The 27,336-nt window shown below is 36.2% G+C and overlaps 1 protein-coding gene across 18 annotated transcripts in view; it reads left to right on the top strand.

Moving 5' to 3' along the window:
- PARD3 (par-3 family cell polarity regulator) overlaps window positions 1-27,336 on the top strand; it is a 574,463-nt gene that overhangs the window by 330,551 nt on the left and 216,576 nt on the right. For 12 of the 18 annotated variants that reach the window (XM_040248385.1, XM_040248388.1, XM_040248387.1 and 9 more), the window contains exons 10-14: window positions 1,251-1,390; window positions 8,885-9,013; window positions 11,324-11,362; window positions 20,683-20,871; window positions 22,443-22,613. In XM_040248385.1, the coding sequence (XP_040104319.1) occupies window positions 1,251-1,390; window positions 8,885-9,013; window positions 11,324-11,362; window positions 20,683-20,871; window positions 22,443-22,613 (668 nt within the window). The remainder of the gene's footprint in view (window positions 1-1,250; window positions 1,391-8,884; window positions 9,014-11,323; window positions 11,363-20,682; window positions 20,872-22,442; window positions 22,614-27,336) is intronic. The other 6 variants (XM_040248382.1, XM_040248390.1, XM_040248391.1 and 3 more) reach the window with 1 other exon arrangement.

The raw sequence follows: 27,336 nt of genomic DNA, 5'->3' as shown, positions 1-27,336 counted from the left end.
CATTAAAGTGATTTCAGACTTGAAGTAAGTGAATGTTTTGTTTGAATTTGAGAATATTTACAGTAGGTTTTCTTATAAGTACCATGTTTTTTTCTCATTTCTACTTTGTTTCTTCTTTAACCCACATTTTTATTCATATTTATTTTCCCATGGATGTTTGTTTACCTAGAGATTCAAACCCTTACTTACCATTTTTTACTGAGTGCTACATCCAATTAATGAATTCTTCTATAAAGATTTTTCACCCCTTTACACATCTCTTTATTCTTCCTTTATGAACAAGTATTTGTCCTCATGTCATTTTAACTGGAATTGAACCCGATACCTTAAAAAGTAACTCTTTGAGAAACTCTGGTAGAAATTAATCATCATTGGAAGACATAAAAATTCTGTGAATCATTAGAAATTTGTCATTATCGCCACTCTTTATCCTGAGTTATTCTGACTCGCTGCATTGTTGGTTTCTTTGATATTAAACTTATTGCATTGAACTTGTCACTGTATTGAACTTACAAGAGTGCCTGTTGAGAAAGCTGCCAAAGAGCCTGGAATTGAAATTATACAAACCAGCACAGTGATGGGTAATTGTGTCACTGGTTTCAGTACCTTTAAGCATTAGATAGTGATCCTCAGACCTGGTAGCTATGAGCTCAGATGGGCAATTTGCTTTTGTTGTTTTAAAGAAATATACATGGTAAGATTTAGGTGAATTAGCAAAGAATGAGGCAAAGGTAATATGGTTTACCTGTCAATTTGGGGAGGTCCTGTTACCCATGTCTAGAAACATCTCACTGCTTCTCTTCCATCTCCCTACACTTGTACTCTTCCTTTTCTTTACTGCCTGCCCTTCAAATCTCAATACCATTATTGCACAATAACACTTGATATTTGAGATGCTATGAATTTTAACAGAAGGGCTTGTTTTCTGTGTGTATGTGTGTAGAGAAATTGTTTATTTTCATAATCAAAGATTTAAAAACATTCAGCAGGCATATTTGTATATTATTTTCACCTGTCTGAGTATGTTCCCATTTCTTCTTAGACTAATGAATCTTCATATACGTACCACTTAAACCTGCTACAATTTAGTCTATTTTGAAAATCTATTAAAAATTTTAAAGTATTAAAAAAATGGATACCTGTGTGAAAATTACAGAGTGTCAAGATGAAGTAGAGAATAATAGCAAATCCTTCATGTGTATTTACCTGTGAAATCTCGCTTTTTTTTTTTTTGCCTGTTATACATTCAGGTACAGAAGGTTTGGGATTCAGCATCACTTCCAGGGATGTAACAATAGGTGGCTCAGCACCAATTTATGTGAAAAACATCCTCCCGAGGGGTGCTGCCATCCAAGATGGCCGACTGAAGGCTGGTGATAGACTCATAGAGGTGAGCGGCTTCTCTGCATCCCAAGTTCCATAATTCTTGAAAAGCTCTCTTTTTAACGGTCAAGGTTTTCCTAACATTTTCATAAAATTTGAAATTAAATTATATATTTTAGAAGTAGTATGCATCCTAAAACAATGTATTTCCGCTTCAGTTTTACATTTCTCCTTGTTATTTGATGAGAAATGTCTTTCATTTAGTTCACTCATAAATTTTTAGTTACTTGGACATTTGGTTTATGAGATAACATAACATTTGTCATTATGTAAGTACAGTGTCTGTTAGGTTATATTTCTGGATGACTTTAAATTTGTGTCTGGCAGTATAGAAATGTTATCTCCTCTGGAATCAGAGCAGAGACAAACGAAATGAATGAAAACAGTGTGTCTTGACGAGAAGAACAAGGAAGTTTGGAAATGTCAGCGTGGAGAGTGAATTGAGACATAAAAATCAAATGTCAGGGGGAAAAAGAGATAGTGTTTCAGAGTTCCCTTTCTGTACCTCAAGGGTTTCAGTTCATTGGTCTTTGAGGCTCTCTTTGACATATGTAGGATGGCTAATTTCTGTTTGCCTGAGTTTTGTGCATGTAGAAATTAAGGTGAAGATGATTGAGAAAGAGGGCCCCTTATTAGTGGTTTTTCTTAGTGTTTTCCTTAGAAAACAGTCTGTATTTTTAGTGGTAAGTGCTGTGTTTTGTAATTATTAACTAGCATTCAAAAACTAATGTTAAATATATGGAAGGGGTAAACAGCAAGGTCCTACTGTACAACACAGAGAACTATATTCAATATCTTATGATAAACTATAATGGAAAAGAGTATTATTTAAAAAATTTTTCATTGGAGTACAGTTGCTTTACAGGGTTATGTTAATATCTACTGTATATCAAAGTGAATCAACTATACATATCCATATATGCCCTCTTTGGAAAAGAGTATTTTCTTTTTTTGGCTGCGCTGTGCACATGTAGGATCTTAGTTCCCCAACCAGGGATTGAACCTGTGCCTTCTGCATGGGGAGCATGGAGTTGAAAAAGGTTATTTAAAAAAATAATGTATATATGTGTATAACTAACTCACTGCTGTACATCAGAAATTAATACAACATTGTAATTTAACTATACTTAAAAATATACTAATGTTAAGGTAAATGTTTATGATGTTTTCCTTTTTCCTTAACTTGTAGTCTCATATGTAGTTTGAATCTCTCCAGCTCTAGCTCTCCTCCTAAAAATTTTTTGAAAAGTAATGAAACCAAGGAATAGCTTCCAGATTTTTTCCCACATATACATTTTAGGCCTAGATTCCTTCAATCTCCCTTTTTCCTCTTTGTTAGTGTGACACCACATTTTAAAGGGGTACAGATAGAAGCCCAATAAAAAGAAAGGTTTGAATACAAATTGTGTTTCTGGTATTGTTTGCTGAAAGAACCTCCTGTCCTCAGGCTATGAGTGAGGGTGAGTATTAGTCCCCATTTGTAGTTGTAGCTTGTTTCATTTAGAAAGTGTCTCATCTGGGACATGAGCCTAGTTATTTTTTTGCCCCTAAATAAAAAAAACCAGTCTGTTTCCCTGTCTCCCTTTCCCCCCCGCCCCTGCACCCCCCCAGCCCCCTACCCACCCACCCCACCCCACCGCCGCCTTCTTCTTTGCAGAAGGTAATCACTTTATTTTTGTGTCTCCCTCTCATCATGTAATCACTTTACTTGTGACACATTAGAGGGGCTTTTGCTCTACCTTTTGAGGAATGGAAGGGCCTGCGAGCTGTACCTCTTCAGAATTAGGCTTTCTTTTCTCTAGCTGTCAGGCGTATTTTAACCTAACTTTATAGTATCCGTAGTTATATCTACAGAATAACAGTTCCATGGGCAAAAAGTTTTCTGAGTATCTGGATATTTTCAAGCCTGTACATTTAAAACAAGTATCATGTGATTAATTTTTAAAAATGATCTAGAAAATTTTTGCTTTCTTTAAACCTGTTACTACCAAAAGGTTCCAAAACATATTTTAACTACAGGAAAGTTTTGATGTTACTATTTAAGTGATACACTTAATTGCCTTAACTCAATGTTATTTCTGTCTAAAAAGAGTAGTACTGGATACTTTTTTTAAAAATTTTATTTATTTATTTATTTTTAATTTTTACTTTACAATTCTGTATTGGTTTTGGCATAGATTGACATGAATCCACCACAGGTGTACATGCGTTCCCAAACATGAACCCCCCTCCCACCCCCCTCCCCACAACATCTCTCTGGGTCATCCCCGTGCGTCAGCCCCAAGCGTGTCATATCCTGCATCAGACATAGACTGGCATTTCGATTCTTACATGATATTATACATGTTTCAATGCCATTCTCCCAAATCATCACACCCTCTCCCTCTCCCTCTGAGTCCAAAAGTCTGCTATACACATCTGTGTCTTTTTTGCTATCCTGCATACAGGGTCATCATTGCCATCTTCCTAAATTCCATATATATGTGTTAGTATACTGTATTGGTGTTTTTCTTTCTGGCTCACTTCACTCTGTATAATCGGCTCCAGTTTCATCCATCTCATCAGAACTGATTCAAATGTATTCTTTTTAATGGCTGAGTAATACTCCATTGTGTATATGTACCACAGCTTTCTTATCCATTCATCTACTGATGGACATCTAGGTTGTTTCCATGTCCTGGCTATTATAAACAGTGCTGCGATGAACATTGGGGTACATGTGTCTCTTTCAATTCTGGTTTCCTCTGTGTGTATGCCCAACAGTGGGATTGCTGGGTCGTAAGGCATTTCTATTTGCAATTTTTTAAGGAATCTCCACACTGTTCTCCATAGTGGCTGTACTAGTTTGCATTCCCACCAACAGTGTAGGAGGGTTCCCTTCTCTCCACACCCTCTCCAGCATTTATTGCTTGCAGATTTTTGGATCACAGACATTCTGACTGGTGTGAAGTGGTACCTCATTGTGGTTTTGATTTGCATTTCTCTAATAATGAGTGATGTTGAGCATCTTTTCATGTGTTTGTTAGCCATCCGTATGTCTTCTTTGGAGAAATGTCTATTTAGTTCTTTGGCCCATTTTTTGATTGGGTCGTTTATTTTTCTGGAATTGAGCTGCAGGAGTTGCTTGTATATTTTTGAGATTAGTTGTTTGTCAGTTGCTTTATTTGCTATTATTTTCTCCCATTCGGAAGGCTGTCTTTTCACTTTGCTTATGTTTTCCTTTGTTGTGCAGAAGCTTTTAATTTTAATTAGATCCCATTTGTTTATTTTTGCTTTTATTTCCAGAATTCTGGGAGGTGGATCATAGAGGATCCTGCTGTGGTTTATGTCGGAGAGTGTTTTGCCTATGTTCTCCTCTAAGAGTTTTATAGTTTCTGGTCTTACATTTAGATCTTTAATCCATTTTGAGTTTATCTTTGTGTGCGGTGTTAGAAAGTGATCTAGTTTCATTCTTTTACAAGTGGTTGACCAGTTTTCCCAGCACCACTTGTTAAAGAGATTGTCTTTACTCCATTGTATATTCTTGCCTCCTTTGTCAAAGATAAGGTGTCCATATGTATGTGGATTTATCTCTGGGCTTTCTATTTTGTTCCATTGATCTATATGTCTGTCTTTGTGCCAATACCATACTGTCTTGATGACTGTGGCTTTGTAGTAGAGCCTGAAGTCAGGCAAATTGATTCCTCCAGTTCCATTCTTCTTTCTCAAGATTGCTTTGGCTATTCGTGGTTTTTTGTATTTCCATACAAATCTTGAAATTATTTGTTCTAGTTCAGTGAAAAATATCGCCGGTATCTTGATAGGGATTGCATTGAATTTGTAAATTGCTTTGGGTAATGTACTCATTTTCACTATATTGATTCTTCTGATCCATGAGCATGGTATATTTCTCCATCTATTAGTGTCCTCTTTGATTTCTTTCATCAGTGTTTTATAGTTTTCTGTATATAGGTCTTTAGTTTCTTTAGGTAGATATATTCCTAAGTATTTTATTCTTTTTGTTGCAATGGTGAATGGAATTGTTTCCTTAATTTCTTCTTCTACTTTCTCATTATTAGTGTATAGGAATGCAAGGGATTTCTGTGTGTTGATTTTATATCCTGCAACTTTACTATATTCATTAATTAGCTCTAGTAATTTTCTGGTAGAGTCTTTAGTGTTTTCTATGTAGAGGATCATGTCATCTGCAAACAGAGTTTTACTTCTTCTTTTCCAATTTGGATTCCTTTTATTTCTTTTTCTGCTCTGATTGCTGTGGCTAAAACTTCCAGAACTATGTTGAATAGTAGTGGTGAAAGTGGGCACCCTTGTCTTGTTCCTGACTTTAGGGGAAATGCTTTCAATTTTTCACCATTGAGGATAATGTTTGCTGTGGGTTTGTCATATATAGCTTTTATTATATTGAGGTATGTTCCTTCTATTCCTGCTTTCTGGAGAGTTTTTATCATAAATGGATGTTGAATTTTGTCAAAGGCCTTCTCTGCATCTATTGAGATAATCATGTGGTTTTTATTTTTCAATTTGTTAATGTGGTGAATTACATTGATTGATTTGCGGATGTTGAAGAATCCTTGCATCCCTGGGATAAAGCCCACTTGGTCCTGGTGTACGATCTTTTTAATGTGTTGTTGGATTCTGATTGCTAGAATTTTGTTGAGGATTTTTGCATCTATGTTCATCAGTGATATTGGCCTGTAGTTTTCTTTTTTTGTAGTATCTTTGTCAGGTTTTGGTATTAGGGTGATGGTGGCCTCATAGAATGAGTTTGGAAGTTTCCCTTCCTCTGCAATTTTCTGGAAGAGTTTGAGTAGGATAGGTGTTAACTCTTCTCGAAATTTTTGGTAGAATTCAGCTGTGAAGCCGTCTGGACCTGGGCTTTTGTTTGCTGGAAGATTTCTGATTACAGTTTCAATTTCCGTGCTTGTGATGGGTCTGTTAAGATTGTCTATTTCTTCCTGGTTTAGTTTTGGAAAATTGTATTTTTCTAAGAATTTGTCCATTTCTTCCAGGTTGTCCATTTTATTGGCATATAATTGCTGATAGTAGTCTCTTATGATCCTTTGTATTTCTGTGTTGTCTGTTGTGATCTCTCCATTTTCATTTCTAATTTTATTGATTTGATTTTTCTCTCTTTGCTTCTTGATGAGTCTGGCTAATGGTCTGTCAATTTTATTTATCCTTTCAAAGAACCAGCTTTTGGCTTTGTTGATTTTTGCTATGGTCTCTTTTGTTTCTTTTGCATTTATTTCTGCGCTAATTTTTAAGATTTCTTTCCTTCTGCTAACTCTGGGGTTCTCTAATTCTTCCTTTTCTAGTTGCTTTAGGTGTAGAGTTAGGTTATTTATTTGACTTTTTTCTTGTTTCTTGAGGTATGCCTGTATTGCTATGAACTTTCCTCTTAGCACTGCTTTTATAGTGTCCCACAGGTTTTGGGTTGTTGTGTTTTCATTTTCATTAGTTTCTATGCATATTTTTATTTCTTTTTTGATTTCTTCTGTGATTTGTTGGTTATTCAGAAGCATGTTGTTCAGCCTCCATATGTTGGAATTTTTAATAGGTTTCCTCCTGTAATTGAGATCTAATCTTAGTGCATTATGGTCAGAAAAGATGCTTGGAATGATTTCGATTTTTTTGAATTTATCAAGGTTAGATTTATGGCCCAGGATGTGATCTATCCTCGAGAAGGTTCCATGAGCACTTGAGAAAAAGGTGAAATTCATTGTTTTGGGGTGAAATGTCCTATAGATATCAATTAGGTCTAACTGGTCTAATGTATCATTGAAAGTTTGCGTTTCTTTGTTAATTTTCTGTTTAGTTGATCTGTCCATATGTGTGAGTGGGGTATTAAAGTCTCCCACTATTATTGTGTTGTTGTTAATTTCCCCTTTCATACTTGTTAGCATTTGTCCTACATATTGCGGTGCTCCTATATTGGGTGCATATATATTTATAATTGTTATATCTTCTTCTAGGATTGATCCTTTGATCATTATGTAGTGGCCTTCTTTGTCTCTTTTCATAGCCTTTGTTTTAAAGTCTATTTTATCAGATATGAGTATTGCCACTCCTGCTTTCTTTTGGTCTCTATTTGCATGGAATATCTTTTTCCAACCCTTCACTTTCAGTCTGTATGTGTCCCTTGTTTTGAGGTGGGTCTCTTGTAAGCAGCATATAGAGGGTTCTTGTTTTTGTATCCAATCGGCCAGTCTTTGCCTTTTGGTTGGGGCATTCAATCCATTTAAGGTAATTATTGATAAGTATGATCCCGTTGCCATTTGTTTTATTATTTTGGGTTCGGGTTTATACTCCCTTTTTGTGTTTCCTGTCTAGAGAATATCCTTTAGAATTTGTTGGAGAGCTGGTTTGGTGGTGCTGAATTCTCTCAGCTTTTGCTTGTCTGTAAAGCTTTTGATTTCTCCTTCGTATTTGAATGAGATCCTTGCTGGGTATAGTAATCTGGGCTGTAGGTTATTTTCTTTCATCACTTTAAGTATGTCTTGCCATTCCCTCCTGGCCTGAAGAGTTTCTATTGAGAGATCAGCTGTTATCCTTATGGGAATCCCCTTGTGTGTTATTTGTTGTTTTTCCCTTGCTGCTTTTAATAGTTGTTCTTTGTGTTTGATCTTTGTTAATTTGATTAATATGTGTCTTGGGGTGTTTCGCCTTGGGTTTATCCTATTTGGGACTCTCTGGGTTTCTTGGACTTGGGTGATTATTTCCTTCCCCATTTTAGGGAAGTTTTCAACTATTATCTCCTCAAGGATTTTCTCATGGTCTTTCTTTTTGTCTTCTTCTTCTGGGACTCCTATAATTCGAATGTTGGAGTATTTCCTTCTGTTAGCTATGTCCTATTGCTAATAATGTTATTATACTTTCTACAACAATGATGAGATTCCCCAGGATGTGGTTGTTTAAAATCTATCTCTGCCCTTTATTGTTTTCCTGGTAGAATTCTCTTAAAACATTGAAAAATCTTGAGATGAAATACTGCTTGCCCTCTTTTTATTTTGTAGAGATTCTTCTGTGTTTGCTGTTTAGTGATGAAAAGTTATTGTCATAATTTTCAATAACATGTCAATGAAAGCTAAGATGCCTTAACCAAAATAGTTTTAGTGTGTCTTACTACCCCTGTAAGGGTGGCACTTTTAAATTTTGATATAAGAAAATCTGTGATGAATAAGGGCATCACGGAATCTGAGTTCAAAAATAGGAAGTTTTGTGCCCATGTTGCATTGTAGTGATATTTGTATCTCTGGTTACTTGTTAATGTGTGCTTGGGCTATGCTTTTGATTTACTGATGAGATCTGAAAGATTGACTGTTTCCTGCCTTGCTTCAAGATAACTGGTATGCCTTTCATTATTAGCCCGAGCAGCCTGGTGGTTACCAGATCAGGGCAGAATGTATCATGCAATGGCAGACATGGTCAGTTTAGAATGTGTCTCGTCTTCTGTTAATCTGTTTGCGTGGTATCATTGCTGAAAACTTTTTGTTTGTTTTAGGTTAATGGAGTCGATCTAGCAGGCAAATCCCAGGAGGAAGTTGTTTCCTTGTTGAGAAGCACCAAGATGGAAGGGACTGTGAGCCTTCTGGTCTTTCGCCAAGAAGATGCCTTCCACCCAAGGGAACTGGTGTGTAACTTCAGAGCAGATGAATGGTTTCCGACACACATGAGTCAGGGATCTGGGCTAGCTACCTGCTAGCCAATGTTTATTAAAACATTTTCCAAGCCATTTCTACATTTTATATATCTTTCAGTCTTAACATAATATAAGCGTTCTTTACTCACATTTCCTCCCTTTTGGAAATAAATATCCACAATGTTGCATGCAGAAATATTTGAAAATCAAATTGCAGGAATATTTTCTAGGACAGCAAATGTTTATTACTGAACACTTTTAGATGAACTGATTGAATACAGAGATGTCGATTATTCCATAACTGTCACTTCAAAGGCTGTTGTTGAAAGCTTGCCATATTCTCCACTACATATGACAAATTTTCATATTTCAAGTTTTCATGGTACATGTAGCTAAGCCAAATAAAGATGCTTGCTTACTGTTGTATGAAAAAGAGGGCCTTAATTAAATAGTCTTACTGAAAGTAGAAAGACCTGAGATGCAAGAAGCCCTGGGGGCATTAATTCCTAATATAGACCTTATTTGGAATGACATAAAAGAAAAGGGGTTTGTTTGCAAACTATTTATTTCACTTTTTATACATATGTCAATGTATCTAAATATTAGATACTGGTATTTGTGCAGTATTGCTGTGAGTGAAATATGTATATTAAATTGACATGGTTCTTGGTAATATAAGTAATCACCTTAATTTTTTTTATTTTGATGTAGTAGGAAAATCAATTTACTTCAAAAACAAGTGATATTTGATATATTTCAAAAGATATTCTAGTTGGGTCATTTTAGGGCATTTAACCTGTCTTTCAGATAGCTTTTAGCTTTATCTAAACAATAATTAATCCATATATACTAGAGTGGGTAGGTTTTAGGGATGCAGTTTCAAAATTCTTCTGATTACGCTAATTCTCTTAGGCTAATCCTTCAAATATAGATGTGTCATGGTTAGTAAAAATTCCCCTTAATTATAAAACAAATACCTTTTAGTCATGGAAATATCTCATCTCTTGGTGACACACACATTGACAATTTACTGTGATTTCATGGAAATTTCAGATTGTGATAGGGCTGAAAACTGAACACTTGTGTTTTAAATAGATTTTAAGAAATGACAAAAACTTCTTTATTTCTATTTAAAAATGTTTAATGCATTATTTCTCAATTTAAATTCAGTTTTCCATTTTCCCCCCACTGTTATCCAATTTTGTGCTTAAAATGCCACCTGATCCTAAATCTGGAGTTGTCTCTATTAAATTGTAAATGAGCACTTAAAAAAAAAAAAAAAAAAAAGACTGAACTTTCTATGCAATGAAGCTTTAGTCCTTCCTCAGTGTGTCTGAGCCTGGGTGATAGTTGGCATTATTAGGTTGCCAAAGCGTAACTGCTGCTCTTGCAGCCTTTCCTGAGCTCCTGCCAGCATAGACCAGCTTAAGGTTAGTCAGGTTCTCCTGGCCCAAGTTTGATCTGCCAGGCTTCTGTTTTCCCCTTCTGCTGCCTTCTTTTTTTTTTTTTCTCCTCTTGGTTATTTAATTTATTGCTTGTGAGCTTTTCATTAAGGAGTGAGCCAGTAGGCCGTCAGTTTATTATTCACATTGCAGCTGCTATACAAGATTTAAAAAAAGAAAATTCTGAAAACTTAAAGGTGGGGGATGGTATTTAAAATGATACAGAACACTTTTCCTTTCTTTGGGGTGTTTGTATTTAAATTCTATGTCTAAAGCAAAATTTATCAATAGGTACCTTTTTAGTAAGTCAGCCATATAACTATATTAATTAAATCAACTCTATAGTACATGAAAACCATATCACATTTATAACCTGTGTAATATTATAAAGTATAATGCTTGCGGTTCAGACTGTGGTTCAGACTGTTATTATCTGGCCTAGCTATCAAATTACAATATACTTTATAATTTAGACTTAGTTAGGAAAATTAGAAAACAAAATTAGAAACAGTGCCAGGAATAGAGAAGCAGTTTTGTGGGATTTGTTTTCCTCCCAGTAATAAATTCATGATGTACTCCAAATGAGCAACTAAAAATTTACATCTAGAGAAAAAATTTTAAAGAACCACCCTCCACAGCACACACACACACACACACACACACACACACAAGATAACATAACCACATCAATGAAACTTTGCAAGACAGAGTAATATATCAACCATAATTTGATCACCTTCTATATATTTTGATGATTTTATGAAAAAACAATTTTTCCTTGAAAGTAAAGCTTTGTCTCCCTGTGTGTTGAAGATGGCTTTGGTCAGTCTGTATTTATGTTTTTCTTCAATTCTTCTAGAATGCAGAGCCAAGCCAGATGCAGATTCCAAAAGAAACGGTAAGAGCTTTGTCTTTTGCAGGATGCAGAGATGTTGGAAAGATAAATTGAACTAACTTCTTACTAATTAATTATGAAGTTACTTGTCCTCTCTTTTCCTGGCTCATAATAGATCCTACATAGATTTATTAAATCATAAACTGGTCTTGCTTTAAGTGACTTATTGCTACTACCCCAAATGAAGACTATTTCATGATTATTTTTGATCAGACAGGGCTAAAAAATGGACGTTAAAGGCTCTCCTATTCACCTGCGTAATAAGAGGGACTAAAATTGGTGAGCTTCGTAATTTCATATACACACACCCACACACACTCATGCACATATAAGACACACACATACACACACACACATATATGGCACATACATACATACATATATATATATGTAAAGTATTTTATGAGTTGTGAAGTGCTATATTATAACTGGCTACAAAAATGAAAAAAAGAAAACTCAAGTAAAAAATAAATAGGACTATAAGGCATAAAAATGTGTCATAAATAGGAAAACTAAAATATGTCAGCAGTTAGACTAAACATATTGTTATAATAACATATTTAATAATTTTTTACTTTATTATCAGTTACTATGACATTTTATATGGGACTAAAAATTCTCCTAACAGAAGTAAGTTTTCACAGCTTTGATTAAAATGCAAAAATTGGTGTTTAGAAGACAAATCTTAATATAGGCTGAAAATAAAATAATAGGCAGGCAGTACTAACATAATGAAAGAGAAAGAATTGCCATATTAGTTTCTAAGCTTATCTTTTTGTATATGTGAATGCACTACATGGGGAAAAAAAGAGAGGGTATTTTATATTGACACATGATATCATCTAGTAGAAAATCTAACAGACAGGATAGTTTATACATTAAACATCACAGCACAAAAACATGTCATTATCAAAACCTTGTGAAGAAAATGAAAATTTGCAAAACCATATCTACAGTGCGTGATGCTAGTATGTATTTTTCCAAATTTGGCATGCTAGACAAATAATATGTCTAACATGAATATTTGAATCTGAATGACATAATTAGCACTATTAAAATATAGTATAATATAATTTAATTTTCATTGACACATTCATAGCCAGACAGCTTTGAACCTAATAAAAAAGCAAAATATCATTTTCAAATATTCCATTGTTACAAAAAATGGATGAATACTCAGACGTCTGACAAAAGTCAGGAAACAAGCTGGAGAATATTACACATTTATACGTATAGGTTGTAGGAAATTCATAGCCTCCATTTTTTATCCATTAAATCAATAGGTCTGTGATAGTTAATCAAAATCACAGTAGGGTGTGTGTGTGTGTGTGTGTGTGTGTGTGGTTGTGGTTGTGGGTGGGGTAGGTTGAGGCAAAATCAGACAGATTAATTCTAAAGAATCAAGTAGGGCTTAAGAATGTCTTTTTTATTTCCTATTTTAACAAACAACAATGCTAGCAAAATGCATTATAAAGCTAAGCATTGAAATAGCATGATGTTGTTGTAGGAACAGACAAGTAGATAATTTAAACACATTGATGATGGAAGCGGTCCCAGTGTTTACATGTGTGCACATGTTTGTTAAAGGAGGCATTTCAAAATAGTGGTAAAGAGTGGTTTATTTAGTATTTAGAACAATTGGCCATTGACTTTAAAAAGTTAGATTCCTTTATTAAAAAAAAGTTAGATTCCTTTTTATTCAGCATAAAAAATAAATCTCAATTGATTATAAAAACATACCAAAAATTATTGAGGAGATATGTGAAAAATTTCTGTTAAATTTGGCTAGTGAATGGTTGTCCTGGCATGACAAAGTCAAAATGTCCTAAGAGAGCAGACTGATGGGTTTGTTTAATATGTATTAAAAAGCTTGTATAGCAATAACTGCACCATGAAAGAGTTGCAAGATAGATAATAAAAGCAGGAAGTATTTTGCAGTGTGTTCCTTGGGTGAAGAACCACTGTTTGGTGTTTGGAACTTTAATATCATAGAACTTTTTGGAAAAGTGAATGGCATCACAAATAAACTGTATCTGTTAATGCCTAAGATGATCTGAGATGGAGAATGATGTCATAAGATAAGCATGTTCTTTTGAAACATGTAATCAGTCCTGGTGAGGAAATTGAGGATTAGCTCTGAAGTTTTCAATCACCACTGGGAAGAAGCAGCTTTGGCTTTAAAGGTGGTATTCCATTGAGAATGCCCAGGTGCCTTCTATTCTATGCCTCACCCCAAACCTTTTGTGGTCATGATAGATGCCAGAGCCAATGCCAATTCAGGTCCCTGAACAAAAGAGATGGTATGTGCGTATGTGAATCTGACTTGAGATTGCAAATGGAAATTGTTTCTGATAAGGGTTTTGCCAAGCTAGGTAAAAAAAGGTAAAGGTTTTTTTTTTTTTTTGGTCTAAATGTTTTCTTTTCGGTTTATTGTTCTTTCTTTGGTCATCTCACACCTGGGTCTCTCTTTCTACTTTTGATAGGCAAAACCATTTGGGGCTGTTAGAGGTTTTATATTAAAATTACAGTTTAAAAACGGGCTTTCAGGGTCTCTCTCTACCTTTTGGTGGCAAGTCTTAAACTCATTCATGTAGTGAAGTTCTCTGACATTATATTCGTTAAACTTTCAGGTGTTTGTAAGCACCTTGAGAATGGAATGCCCTAAAGCCCAATTGGTTGATTATAATGACTCCCAGAACTGATTAAGTCTTAGAAATTGTAAAAAAGTTCATTTAGGTAGATGAACCAAGCTGTACCAATAGTTGATAGACCTTTTAAATATCTGAGACGGGATTCTTGTACATCTTCTAAATTTTGTTTTAATTAGCCAGAGTGGGTAGCTAGAAACCCTACTGAGTTTTAGGTTATCCATTCAAAATTGGATGAAAAGCTGAATTATTTACCATAGGCTCAAGGTCACTTATTCCATGTCTTGAACAAACTCCTTGCCTTTGGGAAGTTTCTTCACTTGACAGTTTAGTTTTGTGCTCATCCAGGTTGGACAAGATAATACATGTATGTGTTAGCCAGGGTTCTCCAGAGAGACAGGACCGATGGGATGTATAGGAAGTTACAGAGAGACTCGTTATAAGATACGGGTTTGTGTGATTATGAAGGCTGGGAAGTCAAAGTCTGCAGTGTGGGCCACAGACCTAGGAGAGTCTACAGCGCGGATGAAGTTCGAAGACAGTCTGCTTGAGACTCCCCCTTGCTCAGGCAGGCCTATCTTTCTGTTCTTCTTTAACTGATTGGATGATATGGAAGGTAATCTGTTTTATTCAGATTCACAAATTTAAATGTTAATCTTATCCCAAAACACCTTCCAAATAGACACAAAATTAAGCATCACAAGAAGTAGTGAATTTACCTACAGGCTCTCAGGCCTTAACTTACCAAAGTGCAGTTTCTTCCTTGGGCTTTAAAGGACAGTGCAAAACTGCTTTAGGAAGGCCCCCAAGAACTCTTCTTAAGATCCATGTAAGAATATCATTGTATGTAAAACAAATTCAGAGCTACTGGATATAAGTAGGGCTTTAGAAAATAATAGTTTTTAGAGATGATACTAGAGCATATGGATAAGATATGAAACATGCTTAAAGGTCAAAAATTTAACATGCATGGAATCTCCACTTAGGATCCCTTGCAGAGCCAGGGGGATCTCCCTGTAGAAGCTGCAAGGATACACTGAGGAAATTTGAGGATAAGCTAACTGATAGGTTATAATCTTGATCTGGAAAATTAATGAGCTAATCAGTAAGTCTGGCCATAGGCTTATTAATTAATGGTTGTGGTAGATCAAGAATAGGATCAAAAAAAAAAAATACTTAGGAAGAAATTTAACCGAGGAGTTGAAAGACCTGCACACTGACAGAGATAAGACTGGTGGACTGGAGGATCAGGAGAGTGAGGGAAAGGAGATACTGGGCAAAGAGTACAGACTTCTGCTATTCATAGGATGAGTGAATTCTGGAGGTCTAATGTTGAGCATGGTGATTATAGCTAATAATACTGTGTTGTATACTCAAAAATTGCTAAGACAGTAGATCTTAAATGTTTTCACCACAAAATTGTAGTTTTGTGAGGTGATGGAGGTGTGTTAGCTAAACTGTGGTGTTGATTGTTTTGCAATATATAATTGTACCAAATGAACACTTTGCACATCCTAAGCTTACACCATGTTATATGTCAAATATATCTCAAGAAAGCTGGGGAAAAAATAGCCCAAAGTAAGACAAAGCACATAGCGAGCCTAATGGGGGTTGAATTATGGATTAGTACTTCTTCATTCAAAGCCTTGTATAAATTCTTTGGGAGAAACTGATCATCAAACATTTCTGATCATCAAACATGGGCTCTCCTGGCTAACACTGATGGAAGAATGCAAAATTCTCTAATTTGAGTTTTTGTTGAAGATTTCTACAATCACACATTAATCATATGTTAACCTAATCATATGTTAAACTAATCATAATAGTTTGGCTTTGACCATCAAATGTTGCTGTTATCACAAAGAATTTTATAAAATATGTGCTATTTTTAGTGCTTTAAGTACTCAAGCTTAAAGTCATGATTCAGTAAAATACTTTTCAATTCAGATGATTCAAACTTACTTTAAAACAATCTTATTCCAAGATTGGGATAGAATGATATTTTCATGATCTTACAAAAATAGTGATGATTTTGTATAATGAATCTATATCCATTTTTAGGGGAGTCATTTGAAATTCCCTACTTTCACTAAAGTAAGTTAAAGGTTTCCTAATGTTTGGTGTATTTTCCCTTGGGAAATATATCTTAGTTATTTTTTATTGTCTTCCGTTAATGGTAGAGTGATAAAAATTATCTTTAAAATGTATTCTTTTTTTTTTTTTTTGCTATTGAACTCACATCATTTTAAAGCTTATTTTGGTAGTAAAAATATGTTTGTTTTAAAAATGACTGTTTTAGATATAGCAGTACTATTCTGGATTAATTACTATGTGTAATTTTTATTCTAAAACATCATTCTTTCAGAAAAGTTTCGAGAATAGCCTGAGGAGCTCCAGTATATTTGTCTTTTTGTTAATATTTAACCACATTTGATATGTAATTTTCTTCCATTCTTCCCTCTCCCTCCCTCTAATATCTCCATCTTTCCTTCCCATTGTATAATTTGTTTCAGAATTGAGATAAATTGTAGACATAATTCCCCTTCATCTGTAAACCTTTCAGTGTGTGTATCCTAAAGAATGACATTTTGCATGTGACCAGGTTAGAGTCATCAAGCCATGAAGTCAGCATTGACATAACAGTGTCGTATTACCTGATGTCTCAGTTAGTGTCCTTCACGGTGTGCAGACGTGAACAAACGAATGTATACATATGCCTCAAATTCTGGTCCCATCTCCACTGTACAGTCACGCCTGGCATCTCGTTGTCATGTCTCTTTAGACTTTCTTAATCAAGAGTGTTTCTTCAGTTTATCTTTGGTTTTCATTTTTGAAGAGCAAATTACTTTGAGAATGTCCCTCAATTTGGGTTTGTGGGGTTTCTTTGAGAAATGATTTTTCTGGCTTCACATTACAGATTAACAACGGTACAAAACCTTTTTTTTTTTCCTCTCAGTATTTGTAGCATCAAGCAAAACATTAAAAAAAATTTTAAATGTTATTTATTTTAGATCTACTGTTTGAATCAGAAAAGAGCACATAAAACCAGATGTGACATTTTAACTTTGCTAATAAGAGTAATTAACCTTAAAGTATCAGCACAAATATCATGCATAAACATTCATCTTGCATATGGGGTAAAATAAAATCTATAGTTTAAACTGTAGGGTTATTCCTTTGTGCAAAAAATATAAACACAGTACCATCTCTTACTTTAAAAAATCCTGTTCTTGATTAAAACTGTAAATGGTTATTATTATTTGTCAGCTATACTTACATATTATTTAAACTCTAGATGTTGAGTTAGTGTATTCTGTCTTTAACTTGTATGAAAAGTCAAGTTAGGCATGAGAATATGATGCCGTACTTATTTTGTAAGATTCATCATAAAATTTTCGGCCCCTACCTGTCTTCCGCATCCTAGCGCTAATCCCTGCCCAATGATCATGTTTTGGCCACATAATGTAATCAACTTCTACTTCCTTGCTAGCAAGTTTGCAGGTCAACTGCAGGCTCAGAGTGGCCTGTGGGCCAGCTCTGTCCCCTCGGCTATTGGGACTGTTGTTTGGGGCAGAAAGGAAAACTAGGCTTTAGTGCAGATCCCCTGTGGCTATTTTTCTGTCTCGCTGCACATATGTGTGCATCTATTCTGCCATCCTGAGGATTAGTGGGAAAATAAATAGCCTTCATACTGCCTATACATTAACTTTTCTGTTTCTAATATGCTTAGCAAAAATGCTCTTTTTATCTGGGCATTAGAAGGCAAAAATGCCTCTGGAGTAATGGCTGAGGGAAAACATGCCAGATTGTATTGATAGAAAAAAATCACGTGTGCATATGAGGGACGTGATGTGTATTTGAGTGACATTCATGTCCAGATGGCTTAAGGAGCAAATTAAAGGGAAACAAAATATTTATTGTGTTTCTTTACGAAAAATCTTGACTCAAGAAACAGTTGATACAGTACAGAATCTGGATGGAGTAACAGTTGAAGATGATAGAAAATTAGTTTTTCTTTGTATCAGAATGAAGAGATCCCCATACTAGTAAGATTTTTGGAAAAATTCTGTATAAAGTAGACTTTGAAATAGTTTTTGAAGAGCACATTTTTTAAAAACATTTTGCTTCTGGAGAATTAAGTTCTAAAAACTGATGTTAATTTCAGTCTTATGTCAAGAGCGAAATGGATTAATAATACAGTATCAAATGAAAAGTACAATCTCTCACTTAAATGTTTTTAATGACAATAATGACTTAAGACTCGATAAGAAAGCTGAGAAAGAGTATTAAACTCCCATCCTGCAGTTTTCATAAGAAACGAAACTTTTCCATGGAGAATACAGTCTCCTTTAAAACAGGTTCGGAGCAGGGCAACATGTCAGGAAATGATTTGAACTTGATTAAAATTTCTGTTCACGTATTCAGTCAGCTCCTTATCTTGATTTTTCGAGTAGAAGAAAAATGAAAATTTTAAGTCTTAGTAGAACATTATGGAAATGTCAATATATTAAGTAAACATTAAAAAATCAAACTGAAGCTACAAATCAGTAAGTGACAATTAAGAAGCTTCCAAATTTGAGGCAAATAAACACACTGAATGATCAGACTTAAAAGTGCCCTTGTAAGGGACTGTCTTTGGTTTCTGTGTCTTTTCAAATGCAATTTTCCCAGGAATGTAAGTACTGGTTCTGATTCACAAAGTGAATTTTATCTTTCAGTTTCCTCTGAATTTAAACTAGAAGGGCTCTATTGTGTTCTGATACGATTTTGTATTTCAAACATCAGAAACATTTTATATTGAGGTAGCCATGTTCATTCATGCAAGGTTTTTATTTATGTTCTCCAATTGTTTTAAACCATATGGATGAAAATAAAATTTATAGAGCAAAACAAATATATAAAGATACTTTTGCATAGTAAATATGATGTCAGTATTTTAATAGAGTATAATGTTTGTTTTTCCCAATCCATTGATTTTTATTTGAGCTGTAATTATTCTCTGGGAATATTTTAAATGTAAGAAGGCTTTTATAATGCACAGGTATAGGATTTATTTTGATTTTGGTACTTTGTATAGTTAACATACTATCCCTCTGTATCTAAGTTCTTTTAAAAATATTCTTTATTATATAATTTTCGTATTTTTAACATATTAGAGTTTTTTTTTTTAAACATACCTTGTCCTGATAACTTTGAGGCTATCTTTCCAGATGGCACAAAGAGTGTTAGCATTGACTATTAGTAAGTTAGAAACAACAAAAAAATCACATTATTGTGGATTTGGATAATGTACCTCTTGTATTATGATAATCTAAAAAAAGACTCTTACTGATAAACTGTGTACTTCAAAAATTATTACATCTGATTGAGATATCTCAGATTGCATGTTAACTTTCCAAATGTCTTTTAACGATTATATTATTATGTTAATTTTGATAATTATTAGAAAAATTTTAAAAATTTGTTGAGATGCAAAGAAAAAAACTGAAGTCTACCCACAGTTCCATTGCTCTGCAGTAGGCTTACACATATGTAATTGAACAGTTCTTAAAAGTGCAATCCTCAAAGCATGCCTTATAGTCCAGCCTCATTAAGTACCATTAGATGTTTAACCATTCTTCAAGCATATTTTGATAATCTCAGTGTGAGTGACTAGGTGGATGCAGGAGAAATATTCCAAAAGTACGAAAAGAGAAGGAGGAAAACTTGTAAGCTTAGATGAGGCATTTAGTTGTGATTCAAAGAACTTGTGCCATATGTCTAGATGGCCAGCGTACAGTTGGGAACACTACCAAGGATTACAGAAGGCAGAGGATGTACTCTTCCAGTGTCCAAATACTTAATATGTCATCACACTGCCTTTAATCAGGTTATACCTGAAGCATTCACTTGCTCCTTGCTTTTGGCGAGGAGCTGGGCAAAGTTTGTGCATCTCCAATGTGTTGGGTTCTGCAGCAGTCTTCTTATGCACTTGATGTCTACTATTACAAAATCAAGGTCGGCATATACAACTCTTTAATTAAATAATATGGCTTGAATAATATCCACCAGCTGCAGTATGTATCTTACAGTACTGTGGGAAAAAAAATTTCTCTAAAGTTGTTTATCTCTACTTTGTCTCACAAATGTTGAAGGTTAAAACTCTCTAGCAAGTCTCTGAAAATGAACCCCTTTTTCTGCTGACTGTATTATCAGGATTTGTTGTTGTTTGAGAATAAAATGATACACCCTTAATGAACATTAATCTATTAATAACACTGAAGATTCCTAGTGAAAAACAAAGAGACAAATGAGTGATATTTATTTATTTTGATTGCCTGCTGTTTCTGTTTTTCTCCTGTGGTTTAGAATATATAAACAGATGAAAACCCCTCACGAAAAAGAAAAACAAACCCAAACTCTACATGTCTTTAGTCCTTCTGCTTCATTTTTTCTCCTGTATTTCTCGGAATCTGGTTTAGGTTTGTTTCGATATTGAAACAAGTGTCACATAAAAATATTAGCAGCTGGCTCCAGGAATCATCTGGAGGGGCTGCCGCGTGTGATGTTATCAGGCATCCTGTTGCGGAACTTCCGTGGGAATAGTGCCTGTTACAACTAAAGAACTGCTCATTAGCAGTCCTTCAAAAGAACAGAAACATTGGAATAGAACTGTGCAATTTTGTTTCCTGTTAGAAAGCAGAAGATGAGGATACTGTTCTCACACCGGACGGCACCCGGGAATTTCTGACGTTTGAAGTTCCGCTGAATGATTCAGGATCTGCTGGTCTTGGCGTCAGTGTCAAAGGTAACCGGTCGAAAGAGAACCACGCAGATTTGGGAATCTTCGTCAAGTCCATTATCAATGGAGGAGCAGCATCGAAAGTAAGCCAATGTCAGTCTTATCAAGCTTGTGCGCACTCACGAAAGTGTTTAATTTATAGCCCTATTCCTTGGAAACATTTAAGTGGTTGGGGTGAAATCATTCCTCTTCCCTATATATGTTCATTTCTGTGGCCTGTGAAGTAAACTGACAAAAAACAGATTAATAGGAGAAAAAGTTTATAAATTTTACTGATGGTAAAATTTCCAATTTTATGTGTATGGGACTCCCCAGGAAGAAGTGAAAACCTAAGGAAGCAGTTAGATTTAGAAGCTTGTATACCATTTTAGCTTCCATTTTATACCATTTGGGCTTCCTGGTAGCTCAGAGGTTAAAGCATCTGCCCGCAATGCGGGAGACCTGGGTTCGATCCCTGGGTTGGGAAGATCCCCTGGAGAAGGAAATCGCAACCCACTCCAGTATTCTTGCCTGGAGAATCCTATGGGTGGAGGAGCCTGGTGGGCTTCAGTCCACGGGGTCGCAAAGAGTCGGACACAACTGAGCGATTTCACTCACTCACTCTCATACCACTTTAGCAAATGGTGATAAGTTGTAGAGTAGGGATTAGACGAAGAAAGACGGTTTGGGCTTCCAGCGGCAGTCAATTGTGGGATGGTAAACCTCTGAAGGGAACCCCTGGAAGAAAAGTCTCCTTTTATAAGGTTTGTTTCTGAAGACTCATCTCAGTAAGTCTCTGTCTCTGTGTGAGGGTCGCCCTCCACTTCCAGGTGAGAGAGAAGAGACCTGGCACCTTCTCCCCTGGGTTCAGCCAGAGGCAGCGAGGACAGAGCCCTTTCTCTGTGTCTGACATTTCTCACTTGCCTTCCACTGAGAATAATCCTTATGCCAAAGTGGTGTGTTTTGGGGTGGCGTATTCTGATCCCCTGTAACACTTAAATGTTTTCTGGCTTTTTGCCTAATAACCTAAACAGGATCAAACAACTGGTGAAATCTCAGTGATGTTCCATTTGGGGATGCCAGTCTTATCTTCAGCTCCTCATTTTTGATCTCCGAGTTCACAGCCCAGGTTCATGCTAGTGAAATGAAGATTATCTTTGCAGAGACTTAGCTCAGGTTCTGGCACAGACCTGCCTGACAGGAAAGGTTAATCCCTCCCTCTTCTCTCCCTTCCCTTCTCGTGGGTCACTTCTGTTTCCCACAGGAGAGAAAATGTCCTAGCTGTCTGTTGGGGGTTGCTGCTCTTCTCTGCAATTGTCTAATAGCCTGGAGCTTTTGCACGTCTTGGGTTGTAAATAACCTCTCTGGGTGTCTGTGGAAGCAGGAAAGTAATCACTTTGTGTCCTTTGAATTAGTATGCTATTTTGGTAAACAGATTATGATAATGACTTGATTTACAAATGTATAAATGATTGAAGTAGACACAGGCTGCAAGGGCTGCTTACACATTATTATGCTGGTGTTCAATTGGGCATAATCCATTAGTATTAAAGCCCCCCCCCTTTTATTTGCTTTTTTTGCTTTGTTTTCATTTTATTTTTTTAACGAAGGGGAAAGCAGCTTCTTTTATCACAGACTATTTAATGCCACTTATTTTTACCTGCTTCCTTCCCAGGATGGGAGGCTTCGGGTGAATGATCAGCTGATAGCAGTGAATGGAGAATCCCTGTTGGGCAAGACAAACCAGGATGCCATGGAAACCCTCCGGAGGTCCATGTCCACTGAAGGGAACAAGCGAGGAATGATCCAGCTCATTGTGGCGAGGAGAATAAGCAAATGCACTGAGGTAAAGAATGAGAAAGACAAAAGGCGTCTGAAATGGCCGTAGTACCAAGTTCTGTCCTAACACTGGACGAAGAATTACAGGTCCCTGGGCTTTACCGCAAAAGATTCTCAATTATCTCTGGTGGCTAGAGTTTATTTCATTGTCATTAGATTGTGATTTATTTTCTTCATTCTGTGATCAAAATATTCCTGAGCATGCTGTAATATTTCTATTGCCACTTCAACAGTTAATGCCGGGATCTGGAAGGAACCTTTGTTTAGCTGGATTCACGCCTTGAAAACAGAGCCACACATTCCTGCTCAGAGTCCAGTTTCTCTTCTGTTCATCAGTGTTGAACCAGGAGGGAGAAACATCAAAGCAATGATTGCTTGTTCCCTTGCTTATCTAGACTGGGTGCCTCTTGCAAAGTCCCTCAAGGAGGAGAGTCTGTTTCTCTTGTGACGTGGTCAGAAGTGGGAGCCTCCCTTCCCACACCTGACCTGCTTCGTCCTTTACTATAGGGCTGGGCACTTTCCTCTGGAGAACCTTCTTTTCAGTGATATCTGCTACATGAAACCATGGTGGGTTCTGCACCTGTGCTGTGTCTAACCAGGTGTGAGTGGGGAGGTTTTCTTTCCCGAAGGATGTGAGCTTTTGTTTTCCCAGATAGCAAAAACATACCAAGTAGAAACATACTACTTATGTTTCAATAGCAGAGCATTTGAAAATTTAAAGGGAATTAAATATAGATTTGTTAATAAATATTAGAACCTGAAAAAAAAATGATTTTTTAAAAACATTTTATGAAGTATGTGCCATCTATAGGAAAGAGGTGGGACCTGCTTGCTGAAAGTATTGTTTGTTGTTTTTCTCTTTACTGATGTTCAACTCCCCATACTTTTAAATCAGCTAAGAGAAAATGTTTAGCAAATCGCATAAACTGGCAGTATACCTAACCTGCTTGGGTGTTTTTCTTAATTTTAAAATCTGTGTTTAATATATAAAGAAAGCTTTTCAGGTCATGATGATGGCTCATCCAATCAGTTAACACAACTGGATTTTGCAACATAACTTTGAGCTCAGGGGGTAGTTAGTGGAGAGGTGACCAATTTTTGAAAAATTATCGACCATAGACTTACTTTTACATTTTTATTTTCCAAATGAAGAATGACTTAATGTTAATTAACAAGTTAATTTCCACGACAGCAAGAGAAGAGTGTCACCTTAACTAGAAACCTCATAGTGGAAAACTATGAAAGTAAAACATTAGCTTTCTTATGATGAATATAAATGCTAGGCTACTGGATTGATTTTCTTGAACGGTAATTTTTATTGGTTTCCAAATCATTCACTGATGTTTTAAACGTAAGTCCTGTAAAGAGCTATCTCCACAGTTAGTTCACAAGACACATTGTTCTTTATTAGGTCTTTCTCAAAAATGGAAGAATTTGATTTTCCCTAAGACTGTATTCATTAGACAGATGCTCATTGAGAAAATGTGTTAGGTCCTGGGGGTATAGTGGTGAATAAAAACACTGGGGGACTTCCCTGGTGGTCCAGTGACTGAGACTCCAATCTCCCAGTGCAGGGGGTCTGGGTTCGATTCCTGGTCAGGGAACTAGATCCTACCTGCCGCAACTAAGACTCAGTGCAAATAAAAAACAAACAAAAAGAACTGATGGGGGTTCCATCCCTAGATGTTCTCCTGGACAATATTCCATATTGTTATCACCTTCTGAAAGTTTTCCTTCAGAGAAAAGCATTGAAATATTACATGGGCACTTAGACTGTAAGAAACAGACCCAAGGTCAGCATCCTGAATCTAGACATGCTTTCATCTGGTTCAGATGATTCCTCTTGTCCCCCAAACAAACTTGTACTAGCCTGAAAATATTTTGATAAAGGCACTGATTTGATCCCCTGTTGCCCTATAAGATGCATGGAATTGAAATCCCACTGCAATATCTTTGTGTCTCATTCACTTTTGCATATGAATTTATGTGAATGAAAATGATTTAAGTAAGGGAACAGTGGCAATATGCAGTAATAGAGTTTAATATTCAATATTCTTTATGGTATCACTTTCATACATTGCTGGTTATTACTATTTCTTAGGATAGAGTAAGCTTATAAAGCAATTAGATAAAAAAAAAATCTTATCACGAGTGCTGTGTTCTCTTTGTAATACCAGTGAAAAGCCTTTTGTACTGACAGGATTTAACTAAAGAATTATATGAAGACAGAAGAGCTCATTTCAGCTTCCCATAAGTCTTAAGACATGATTTTGCTGCTGTTTTACTTATATTATATATTACCTTTGGAGAAACATCTCCCTGAATTACTGAGAGGGTATGTGTAAATTATGTTACCGTAAATATTGATGTAACCAGAGCATGTCTTGTCATGCATGAACCTCAAGCTAGAATAATGTGCTAAGTTCCCTCCTCCTGGGTCTATCCATCAGCTGTGTAGTCCAGCCTTGGACAGTATCACAGAACTTTATTTCACTGACTCATCTTTAAATCAAGGGTTTGCATACTTAATTTCAAGCTAGAGAAGATGAAAATTTGCAAAAAGCTCATCTTTTGTGCTTTGTCACATCTTTCCTTGCCCTCTCTTATATGTGGGAAGTGCTGTGTGCTATCTCAGTATGTTTTCTTTACAAATTAGCAACTCTGTGGAATTCCCTGGGAGTCCTGTGATTAAGATTTGGGGCTTCCAAAGCAGGTGGTGCAGGTTTGATCCCTAGTCAGGGAACTAGGATCCCACGTTCTGTGTGGTATGGCCAAAGATTAAAAAAAAAAAAAAATTGGCAACTCGTTGCCCTAGGTACATCTTCCCCTGCACTTCTCTGTCCTTTGTTTCCATACAGCACATTCAAGATATTTTCTAGAAGATGTTCCTCAGTCTCTTCCTCTTGACTTCTCAGGAGTCTGTGAACGCTGCCTCGTTCTTGAATCCTTTCCTGTCAATTCTCTCCGTTTTTCTCCTACTTCAGTCTGGCCCTTCTGTCTCCTCTAAGATTGCTCTCTTCTGCCTATTCCTTTATTGGGCAGTATTCTTCAGGGCATTTCCTAGGCTACGTTTTCTGGGAGACCTTTGTTCCCTGGTGTTCGGGTACTGTGTTTGTTGTGATGAATCCTGTGATCGTGTTGCTATCTCAGGGCCCTATTCTAGTTCCAGACCCCCCCTCTTCAGTGGAGACGTCTACTGGTGTATCTCTGAGGCACCTCTGCTTTTTCCTCCTTGAGTTCCTCCTCGAGCTCTTCGTCTACATTTGTCCTTCCCTGAAGAAATAGCTCTACTGCTTCTTCAGTTGAAGCTGGGGATCCAGGGTGACCCTGACCTCTCAGATGCCTTTCTTGTCTCTGTCACCTCCTTCTCTGGAATTTCTGCTCCCCAACTCTCCTCCATCCCTGCAATTGCCCAGTCACCTAGCAGGGCTCTGCGCCGCAGCTCCCTGAAGGATCTCCTCCTCAACCCATTTTGTTTACACTGCAGTAAAGCCCGTCTTCCCAAAAAGCAAGCTGATCCTGTTCTATCTATCAAAAACTGTAAAAGACTTTGGGATGAATTGAACAATGCAGGTAGTCTCTGTACTCATAATTCTATAAAACATTGCTGAAGAATTAAGTTAGATCGAAATTAGTGGAGTGATACCTGATTAGCAGATTCAGTATCATTGAAGTATCAGTTCTCTCAACTTGGCTTATAGATTTAATAAGCTCTTGTTAATCATCCCAGCAGGCATTTTTATAGCAATGAATAAGCTGATATCAATTGGGATTATTAATTTTTCATACTGTTACTAATATTATTATTATTTAATTTATATGGAAATCTAGAACTGGGAAAACTAGGATGAAAATATCATTGGTTGCTTTTGAGCAAGTTGAGATTGAGTGGGAAATAATAGGGAGGAATTTAGTAAGGTAATGGGAATGCCCTTTATTCAAAGAGAGGTGTATGTTACATGGATTTATCAATTTGTCAAAACTCCCTGAACTGACCAAGGACCACTTTAAAATGAATTCTCTCTCGCAGTTTAATCCTCTTAGAATTAGAAAGCTATATTAGAATAGAAAGGAGCCTAAGGTGTCATTTATGATTCTCTTTATGTGTGAAGAAATAAACACAGGGAGGTCAAATGGTGTGCTTAATGCCGGCAAGTAATTTAAGAAATCGAGAAGCAAGGTGTCCATCCCTCTTAGGCACATGAGAGGGTCTGATGGCGTGTGCGTTGTTTGGGCAGTTGATACTCTGTTGGGAACTATGTTGGGAAGTGTGGACAGTAACCCTGAGTCAGGTAGGCCATCTGTTCTGCGTCTGCCGTGTCCAGGCTTACTTTACCCTCTGGTCCTTGCTCTCGACCGCATGGAGATGTGACGGTCATTAGCAATGGTTCTTCATAAAAGCAGAACCTGGAACTGTGCCCTGAAACTCTGGTCACGCTTTTCCAAAGTTAAACCCCATCTTTTTATCCATTGTTTTGTGTTAACTTAGAAGTTCGTTTGGGTTTTCCCTTTAAGAGGCATGGAAAACCCGAACAAACTTTTTGACCAAACCAGTATTTTCTACAGTGTGTGATTTTTAATCTCAATCAACTTTCTTTTACTCCAATGTTGTGCAGTGTCCTCAGCTTTAAGGGCCTGCTTCCACATGGCCTATATGTATGATCTCTCTAAACCATTTTAAGGAAACTCTGAGTCATTCACTCAGAAATGAATTTATTCATCCAATTATT

This window comes from Oryx dammah, unplaced genomic scaffold (genome assembly GCF_014754425.2).
Source record: "Oryx dammah isolate SB20612 unplaced genomic scaffold, SCBI_Odam_1.1 HiC_scaffold_10, whole genome shotgun sequence".
Taxonomy (NCBI): Eukaryota; Metazoa; Chordata; class Mammalia; order Artiodactyla; family Bovidae; genus Oryx; species Oryx dammah.
This window is presented reverse-complemented; position numbering and strand designations above follow the sequence as displayed.